Raw genomic sequence first — 10,549 nt, forward strand, 5'->3', positions numbered from 1 at the left:
TATTTATTTTGCTTTAAAACTGTAATATTTTTGCGCTTGATAAAAAAAACTTGTTTTAAAGTTAAAGATGCGTTTTTCGATCGAAATCGAACAAATCGAAATTTTTTAATATTTTTAGATCCGCTAAAATCAAACTTGAAATATCATTTCCGATATATGGATATTTTTTAAGTAGATAACTTTTTATCGTAAAATTAATTTTATCTTTTACCTTGTTAGACTATATAAAAATAAATTATTTACCATAGGTTTAAAAGAATCAAAGCTAAACGAGGGAAAACGTAATATCAGCTGCTCTGATTGGCTAAAGTTCCCTTTTCCTGATGAGCTGATTTTAAGTGCGCTAAATTCTTAACAGTTCGTACGTGACAGATCATAAACTATTGCAAAATATCAGCTGTTTCAATTTTTCAAACCTATCTAGACATTTAGTTCATTTGTAGCCCGGCAGAAGTGGTTAAACTATCAATTAATCGATATTTTATAGACGGTCTTTGCCAATGTTAGGTATATATGCCAAAAATATCTAAGTTTTCAATGAATATCTCTGCTTCTACTTAGCTGGCGTCACTTGTTTATCAGCTGATCTCAACGATGTTTGAAAGAACTAGCAGTGGAAAATGGCTGGCTATTTTTTGCTGGTGAATTTCTGTCGATTATCAGCCGTTTCTACTACCACGAACAGGGTGACATAAATTTTAAACTCACATTTTTCTCTGCATTTTGGCATTCGCTGTTTTTGCTAGGAGTTTTTATTATTATTTAATAAAATCTCATATTGTTTATATACATATAAGTATGTATGTATGTACTATAGGTAGGAATACTATATATTTAAGTAAATAGGTGGAGTGGTGGAAACTCAAGTTACTTGGTATAGTTTTTAGGTATGTTTGTATATATAGTAGGCAAGTCTATGGTACACTTTAAGATTACTGACTTCTGACGTTTTCTACCATTTCACTTAGTAAGGAATACTGACTATTTGGTTATATGATTAATATGAACTTTGGATTTTAGGTTTTGGGTTTGAGTACTGCGTTTTAGTTTTTGAAAAAATGCTTTAGTAATAAATTCATTATTATCTCCAGATGTTTAGCTATTTTTATGGTATTTTTTTTTAAATTGGTTTTCAATGTTTTTGTATAGAATTTTCCTTGTTATTTTTTTTTATTTTAATTTTTTTTAAGTATGTTGTAACAGTTTTATTTCTTGTTATTATAAACTATTGCCTTTTGGTAATATATTTTTTTTCAACTTTACATTTCAGTTTTATTTTTTGGGTTTTAACTTCGCTAGCGAACTCTAAGAAAAAACTGTTATGCATTCTTATATTATGGTTATGCATTATTTAGTTACTTATTTAATAGCCTGTTTTAGGTTAAGTTGACTTAGACTTGTAATCGGTGTTAAATTTTGCACTCTTTTGTTTCTCAAGAGTTTCCCATTGCCGTGTGCCGATTTTACTTGTTTTCGCTTACAAATAATGCTTATGAAAAGTGTTCACACATTTCTATTAGTAAGTGTATATTCATTCATTGGATAAATATAGAATTTCACTTTAGTTTACTATAAATATTTTGCTTCAATATTCGCTTTGCATGATTTTACACACAACTACATACTACATTTTGTTTTTCACTTTTCATAAATAATTGAATAAAAAGTAAGTACTTAATAATTGGATTGCATTTTGACCTTTTATAAAAGTGTAGCTGAACTCCAGTTGATGTTATAGTGTCAGTTGCGTTTCCGTTTCCATTTCCGTTTTCTCTTTCATTTCTCTGACATACAGCTGTCAAGCATTCGCATATTAAGCGTTTCGTTTCTTCCTCCTTTCCACTCCTTGAATTCGGCAAGTATTATAAAAGCGGTCCTTGCTCTTCTAGTGGTGGGTCCTAGGCATAGAATTCTGACTTGCCTTGTATTTTATAGGCCTCCTCCTCCATTTTGTACATGTCGAGCAGCTGTACATTGAAAAAGTAAGAAAGATAGAGGAGAAATAGAGTTCATAATTAGAACAATTTTATACATAGCCATTAATCACAGCTGACACACTTGTCAAAGTGACAGTAAAATAGAAAATTGACATACACTTGTGACATTAACTTGCATTTATTAATAATTCTACAACAATTATCGTTTGATGTTTACAAAATTAAGAAATAATTTAGTCTAAATGGAAATTAACTAATTATTTGGTAATTACAATAAATAAACAAGTACACAGAAATAAGTAAAAATTAACAGTTTCACTGCGTACCGATTACTCACTAAAAAGTACAAACATTTTAAATGAAAACCAAACTTACAAAACTAAAAGGCAACTTACATACTTTTAAAAGCAAACTCAAACAATAATTTACATAAATTAATTAAAAGTATGTATGCGAGATAGCGTGTACGATGAAAGTTTACAATCGCGACAGTCATCGAAATTTATATGTAGCGATTACTCGTTTAAACAAGTAGGAAAATGAAAATTACAATTGCAGTCGCATTATTTTTGTAAATATGCTAACTTTAATACTTCAAACATAGCTTTGTACTGAACTTAAAAAAAAAACATAAAAGACTTAAATTAACGAAAAAAAAAAAAATAAATTTAAAAATTTCATTCCCATTGCGGTAAAATATATATTTGTATGAGGAAATTGCTTACAATTATAATGAAAATTGTATATCGACGGCTGAGTGGAAGATCCACCTATCTCGGCCGCCAGCTCGTTAACGCTCTATCTAAGAAAACTTTTCAAGAATACCCTATTGAAGAATTTGGTTGAAGAACGCTCTGAATAGGTTCAAAAGGCCCTATCTCAGCTGCCGATTCAAAAACGCCCTATCCCAACATATTTTAAATATGTTTGTAAGATAGGACGTTTATCAATTAAATTCTGAAATATGGCATCTTCAACCAAATTCTAAAGTAGAGCGTTCTTGAAAAGAGAAAAGAGATTGGTCGATCTTCCACTCAGCCGTCCATTTGCGATTTGAAAAAAAAAATTTAAGTTCATTTAAACTGCGTTTTATGTTAAAAATACTTATATTTATATGCCAAAGCCCAGTGTTTAAACGAAAAAACTGTAATGCCAAATTTGGGTAATAAACAACACTAAATGTCATTATAGTATATTTTCACGTGCATTTTTTAATGCTGAAACTTTTTTGTCATTTCACCGACTAGTGGAAATGCGGCATAAAACATCTAGGCTAAGTTAAATTCGAACTTATTTTGAAATCAAGGTATGTTTTTTTAAGCAATTACCATTTTATTTTGATTTAGAACTTATTTAAGCTTTTTATTGGGGTTAAGTACAAAATGTGTACTTCCAAGATTCATAGCAGTTTCGAGCCATTACTTAGTTGAACTGCATTTGGTGCTAAAACTACCCATTCGGATTTTTTTTGCTATTAAAACTTGAAGGTAATGCAAAAATTTTGTATTACTTACACATTACAAAGTAAAATTTAGTACTAAATTTCCAACATAAAAATATTAATTTTACTGTAATTAAGTTAATTAAGTTTTATATGTAGATATTTTGTGCTAAATGTTCAGTGCTACATTTTAGTACTAACCAATTGAATGCTTAATTAAATGCAGGAATGCACGCGCTATTTAATAATTTTTTTTGTGTGAAAATTTAGTACTATTTTTTTTAGTACATACAAATCAGCACCGAGTTTTTGGCTCCAAAATACTATAAATGTTTAGGTAAAAATGCTAATTAATTATTTTAAGCACATGGTAAGTGCTATGTTGCCAGCTCTACATTTTAGTACTAACCAATTGAAGCTTAATAAAATGTGAAAAGTTTTACTCTTTAAAGCTTAAAATTCATTAAAAAAAAAATCGTAAGGATTATATACTGAAAAATGTTGCATACCAAATTGAGTGCCTAAACTTTTGCATCAAAATCTAATTTTTATAAGAGCAAAGATTTAAAATTAAGTTTCGAGTACTAAAAATTAAAATTATTTAATTTTTTGATTCGTTACCAAAGTTTCTCCATACATATATACATATCTACATACAAAACTTTAGTGCTAAATTTTATTGGCTAATGAAGCGAGACACAAAATTAAATAGATAAACTTGTTAGACTTAAATAAATTCAGTTTACTCCAATAGTAATTTTAAAAACTTTTTGGTTTTGTACTAACTTTTTTAGTTTAATACTAAATATTAAACTATTTTGAAGCGTAAATTCTTGCCTTGGTGCTGTTTCTCAAAAGCATGTTATAAAAATGTATTCTTAGAAAAATTTTGCTTAGATTGGGTTTATTAAAATTTTTAAAAATAAATTTGGTGTGAGTAACTTAGTAACTCAGAACATTTTGATTTTGCAATCTTGGTAAATAATTTAGTACTGTAATGCTAGAAAAGAATCTTCAGTACTAAATTTGATTACGCTATATTATTATTATTTTTTTTTTCAAAATATTAAAATTGATATTTTATTGAAAAATTGCTTGATTTGTTAGGTGATTTTAGTACTTTTTCCGAATCAATTAAATTAAAAATTTTTTAGTACTATTTTAAATTTAAAACTAAGCAGGACCAACTATTTTTAAATTATTTTTGAATCAAAATTTAGATCTTTTAAGTGTACATTCTATTACACAGCTTTAGTTTTTAATGCAAAATACTGTTACCTTTAATTTTATTATTATTTAGTGTTAAAGAAAAGTTTTCACTAATACGAAAATCGATAAACATAAATATGCCAACTAACTACAAAATACAATTAATTGAAATTTTAATATTATTTTGCGTTAAATAAAAATTTTCATTAATACGAAAATCGATAAACAATAATTTTTTAAACATCTACAAAATACAGTTAACATAAATTTTAATATTATTTAGCGTTAAATAAAAATTTTTACTAATACGAAAATCGATAAACAAATATTGTTAACTATAATTGTTAGCATAAAAAAATAACCTTATAATAATACCACTAATACTAAATCATGCTGAACAAAGTCATGCTTGGCATTTCATTATTATAGGAACTTTTAGCACCAAAGTCAGCTGATTTCAATTATATGTACAAACATATCGATGGTCCTCTGCAATAACGACACAAGTCAAAATTCGAAAAATAAAAACTCTCTACTGTTAAGTGGCTCATGTCTCGAATCCTTGTCTAATCCATGTCGAATCTTTACGACTTACTGTAGTTATCCTTACTAAATACTAACTTTAGTAAGAATAAGACATGGATTATAGAGATGAGACACTTAATTAAATTTTTTGAATTTTGAATTGTGTCGTTATTGCACAGGACCATCGATATATTTAGTACACAAATTTATAAATATTTTTATTGCTACTCCTTGAACTCCAAAACTGTATTGAGTTCCACTATAGTTCAAATTTTTTCTTTCTTTGCTTGGATTCAATAAAAATGTACACATCTATGTATTACTTATAAAACGAGCATATAAAACACATTTTCTGATTTGACTATATTTACTTTTGTAATGAAATAATCATTCAACAAGCACAACTACTCGTATTTATCATATAGGTGACTATGGCTTCAATACTACACATTTTGTTTCATTTGTTTTCTTAAATAGCTGTACTAAAGTACAGTTTCAATACTGGTTATAGTGTCGGTTTGCCGGAGTGTTTCGTTTAGTACCTTTTGCACATCAGTACTAAATTCCTCCACCTGTTTGGTGTGTGCCATTTTTAGTTTTTCCATAGCACGTCCCTGTTTTACACCGATTTGCTGGAAGAATAAAGAAAAGTAATATGTTTAAAAATTGGCGCATATATATAATATGGAAAAATTGAGATAGCGCGTGTCGCAAAATTTAGAAGTGGAATAAATTTAAAATTAAACTTCACCGAACGAAATAGAGTGCGAAACGCGTGCTAGGCAGAGATTTGAAGAACTAGAAAATATTATTCTTATGCACCTTTTCATGAGACAAATCGAATATCTTAGGGATGAACGTTGCCCTCATACACTTACCTTCTTCTCCTCCATGAAACGCTTAATATTGTTCTGTCGCTTCTCACGCAGTCGGCGATCCTTTTCATTCTTCGTCTTAAGCGTTTTATCATTTTGTACCTCTTTGGCGGTGTCAGCAGAGGTTTTAGCTTGCTTAGCATTCAAGTCTTTAATATCACTGAAGAAAATGAGACAGAAAATGTTTCTCTTATTCAGCTCTGCTTCTAATTTGCGTACTTTTCAAGTAAATACGGCCACTGCCCTTACTTACCGTGCATGTCGCTCCTCCAGCTGCTTAACCTGTTGCGCCTGCACTGTCAGCATCAATGCCTTCATTGCTTCTTGAGAGTCCTGTACATGCTGACGCAGCATGTCCCATTCCTCTTTCTTGTGTTTGGCAATCATCTCCGTCCATTGCTGAGTCTGTTCAGTAATTGCATTCTTGATCGTCGTATCATTGCGTATTTCATCTTTGCTATAGTGTAAAAGAAAAAATAAACAAAAATTATTGCTTCACAAGCACGTTCATTGTACAACCATTCTAAATTGATTTCCAACCTTTTGCCCTTGATTAGCCGATCGATAGCTGCATTCTGATTCTTCTGCATGGTCATGCGCTCTTTGGTATGCTTCTTTTTCAGCGTATCCAATTCCTTGTTTTGCTTCTTGCCCACCTTTTGGAAGCCCTTTTCACCGCGCAGCGATTCTAACGTCACTGGCTCGAATACCAATGGTGGTTCTTTCTTTTCCTCTTCCTTAGCCTTGCCGGCATCACGTGCCGCACCACCGCTCTGTTCTTCAATGCCCAACGCTTTCATTTGTTCGTTTTGTTTCGCTGCAGCGCCCGCAAATCCTTTCGGATCCGACAACATGGCCATGAAGTCCTCAAAGCCATCAGGTACATAAATCTTCAATTCGATGTTGACGAAAAGCATAGGCAACGACATTGGGAAATTCGCTTCGGTACGTAGCGAAACGTGCCGATAGCCCGCCTGCAGACCGTCCAATGGCAATATGCGTTGTCCGATCATTTTTCCACTCTCTTCATAGACGCCGAAGCGCAACACAGCCAAATCGGGCAGCACCACTTTACGAAAGACGAACGGATCCTCATTGTATACCGGATTCAAACCGTTATTAGGCACCAAACGTGTACGGAACTCCTTCTTCACTGTGTCCGAGGGTAGACCGAACATATCCACCTCGACGTAGGTGCCGACCTTTTTGTCCGACAAGAACTGGCCGGCAATAATTTTCACCGAGCACTGCGCAGCAATCACACCGTCTACAGGCGCATCGGCAAATGGATCGAAATCCTTATCTGAGCGACGCATGAAGTCCGGCTTGAGCAGGTAGCCGCAGCCACCATTATATTCGAATTTACCCTGATTCAATTGCATGGGTAGATCGGAGGTTTGAAAATTGAGCGAGACCATCTGGCAGCCAGCGTTCCAGAACACTTGCGGCATATAGTTGGAAGAGTCGGCGCGTGTGCCCTTCGGGTAGATGCGCGACATTTGACGTTTGTTGTAATTGACAAAGTCGATAGAGCTCTGTTTTAGATAATTCATGCCGGCCGCCTCAGCGAATGACGACATGTTGTGAGCGATATTCTTCTCTGTTGAAATGAAATTAATGAAAAAAATTTCATAGGATAATTAAATTCTAGCAACTTTTCGCTTACCAATAGCCTTATCGAAGCCTTGGAATTTGATTGGCTGCGCATAGTTGACCATTGATGACAGCCAGGGGTGTACATTCGTCGTTGAGCCGCTGTAATTGACTGCTGCCGCTTCCCCCTCGGGTGGCGCACCATCAGCGCCTGGTTCGCCCGGCGGCGGTGCAGCAGCAGCCTCTGGTGGTGGTGCGCCCTCAGGGGGCTTGGCGCTCGCATCTTCCTCCGGATCGTCATCCGTCTTCAATTCACCCTTTAACCAAAGCTCCAATTCGACTTTTTCGACTTCCGGTTTCATGCGCTTGTTCTTGATCATAATTTTGCGTTTTAGCTTTGAAGGCGGTGGGAGTGGCAAACCGGGCTCGAGCTGCGGGAAGGTGGCATTATTTTAAAAATAATGGATGTAACACACATCTGGAATAACTTACCGGATGTTCGGGCAACGGTTCCTTTAGTAATAATTCACCAAAGAAGTCATCACAGTATTTAGCTAATTTATATTGCTGCGCACGATTGCAGTGGTTCTCGAAGGATAATATGACAGGATACTCGGAAGAGACAAATGCACAATCGGCGATGGCTTGAATGCAATCCTGAAAATTGGAAAATTGCGCAATATTAGAATATATGTATGTGGTGTCGATTTGACGTCAAGCATTAAGAGAAGTGAATGTGGCGTGTAAATGGGATACTAGATGTGCTAGATACTTACTTTGAACAAAATTTCAGTACAGTACGCGTGACCGTGAGTAACGATGGGCTCTTCATCTTCACCCTTGCCATTCCAGCAGTCCAATTCGACGCATCTGTGCAGGAAGATGGACGGAAAAAATAAAAATTAATCAGACACGTCCTATTTCCTTTGACTTCTTTCCCTCGTACAACTTACCTACAACCTGCCAATAGTGTCTGTCGATACATCTCCACTGAACTTTTACCACCAATCTGACGACCCGACAGATAAGTATTATGTGAGCTGTTGATATAGTAGTGAGCCAGTGGATGATCCATTTCCATATACATTTCCAAACGATCCAAAAATACCGGCGCATTCTCATCGGACATGAGATACCGCTTAAAGCCATCCATAGACATTTGACCTGTGTGTTCGAAATAAGTGTACAATTTTCTAAGTACCATACATTAAAAATGCGACATAATGACAATACACGTACCAGCCTTCTTCTTCTCCTCATCCAATTCGTAATCGTTGATAATCTCCGTGCAACGTTTTTCATCATAGAGTGGATATAAAATTTCATTCATACGTGGATCACGTTGCTTTTCATTCATGAACTGCACGAACTGTGCCATCGAAATTACTTCCGACTTACCCTTGGTACTGTGTGTGAACGGCGAGGAGGTGGCGAGAAAAATTAGAAACACAAACAAAATGTAGAGAACCCAATATTGTTTACGCATATAAGTAAAACGCAAAGTGTAAATAAATAAACATTGGAAGCGACAATGTCTGCTAGCAGTGTGTTGGATTGCAACGACAACAAAGATGATGGCTATGTGCAACAGCCATTCTGCACATGAAATCGTACCTTCATTCACCACACGACTAGCCATGTTTGTTTGAAGGGGTATGCACGTGGGAAGTGCCGTCAAATTTATGTATGGGTCAACGTGACGTCATACTCATTTTACGATTGTTTAACTTACATGGAAGTGAACAGCTCCTCAATGTCATTGCGTGGGCACACTTTGTGGTACAGCGCATAGAATTTGTCGAATGTGAATTCTTCTTTGGTCATGGTTGCGCTTTTATCGTCCGGTAGTCCAACATCCTTAAAACACTGATACACAAGTTTTTCTGTTTTGCCAGAAGCAAAAGTTTTCGCCACCACTTTTATAGGTATCTTGCCACCCTTTTCCACGGAGAAACATAAGCGCATCCAACTGTGTAGGAATGAATGAAAGGAGGCAAAATAAATATTTGCATGAGGTATTAAAATTTTGTGTGTAGGCGGATATAAGTAAAAGCAACGAAGAATAGTGCATATGTGTGAGAGTAAATATCAGAATACATAATAAAATAAATAGAAGGGAAAGCCATTAACGATTTGAAATTGAAATAAATGGTGAAATTTGTACACATGTGAGTAATAAGTACTTACCAGCCAGTCCGCCATGTGTTTACGTACTTACTGTGATCATCACAGGGAAGGACAATCAGTCCTGGAAAAGCTTCTGCGGAAATATATTCTACAGTAATTGAAAAATCTATACAGAACAGTACTTGAATTGCCTTTTGCATGAGGCAATGTAAGGCTGAAATTCTGTTGGTTGGTTCCAATTTTGGTACATACTTAGGTGTTCTTTGCTGTAAATCTAGTCTGAAGAGGCTAAGGAACACTTTTCCAGGCCGTTTGATTTCTTGATAAGGGGATTTCGGTTAGCGAGCTTGCTCTGACGTCCCCGGACTACTTTCTGTGGGGTTGCTTATAGCCTTATAGTGTATCACGAACGATAAGCAACACGAACGATTCGTCTGCAGACGACAACATCTCCGATTGCGATTTTATTACTCTATCGGTTGTCTTCGTCTTGCTTTTCATATACATATTACGTTGCAATGGTCTCGGTTGTGGTTAAACCGGCTAGAATGATGCCGTCGGACTAATTTTTGAAGCATTCCTCTGCAGACGAATCGTTCGTGATACAGAACAAGGCTGTTAAAAGAGCTACGTAAACAAGCCGCAGAACCTCCACACCCTCAAAAAAATTATTCGCCAAAAAATAATGACATACATACAAACATATGCCGTTAAAAACATGTTTTTATACCCGAGCGCACTTGTGCACAAGGGTATATTAATTTTGTTCACATAACGGTTGTTTGTAACAGCCAAAACGAATCGAGATAGATATAGACAAATGTATACATAAATGATCAGGA

General features: G+C 34.6%; 1 protein-coding gene across 2 annotated transcripts in view; it reads right to left on the bottom strand.

The window, feature by feature from the left end:
• Positions 1-1,223: 1,223 nt before the first annotated feature.
• Positions 1,224-10,549, bottom strand: part of norpA (no receptor potential A) — a 196,884-nt gene continuing 187,558 nt past the window's right edge. Inside the window, exons 7-17 of one of the 2 annotated variants that reach the window (XM_017614528.1) lie at positions 9,313-9,549; positions 8,820-8,986; positions 8,534-8,744; positions 8,357-8,450; positions 8,073-8,237; positions 7,654-8,011; positions 6,528-7,587; positions 6,241-6,444; positions 5,991-6,147; positions 5,655-5,744; positions 1,224-1,967 (exon numbers count right to left, since the gene is read on the bottom strand). In XM_017614528.1, coding sequence (XP_017470017.1) covers positions 1,899-1,967; positions 5,655-5,744; positions 5,991-6,147; positions 6,241-6,444; positions 6,528-7,587; positions 7,654-8,011; positions 8,073-8,237; positions 8,357-8,450; positions 8,534-8,744; positions 8,820-8,986; positions 9,313-9,549 — 2,812 coding nt within the window. In that variant the 3' untranslated portion in view covers positions 1,224-1,898. The remainder of the gene's footprint in view (positions 1,968-5,654; positions 5,745-5,990; positions 6,148-6,240; positions 6,445-6,527; positions 7,588-7,653; positions 8,012-8,072; positions 8,238-8,356; positions 8,451-8,533; positions 8,745-8,819; positions 8,987-9,312; positions 9,550-10,549) is intronic. The other variant, XM_017614534.1, reaches the window with a different exon arrangement.

Source organism: Rhagoletis zephyria, unplaced genomic scaffold (assembly GCF_001687245.7).
Source record: "Rhagoletis zephyria isolate East Lansing unplaced genomic scaffold, Rhagoletis_zephyria_1.1 Rzeph_scaffold_00019, whole genome shotgun sequence".
NCBI lineage: Eukaryota > Metazoa > Arthropoda > Insecta > Diptera > Tephritidae > Rhagoletis > Rhagoletis zephyria.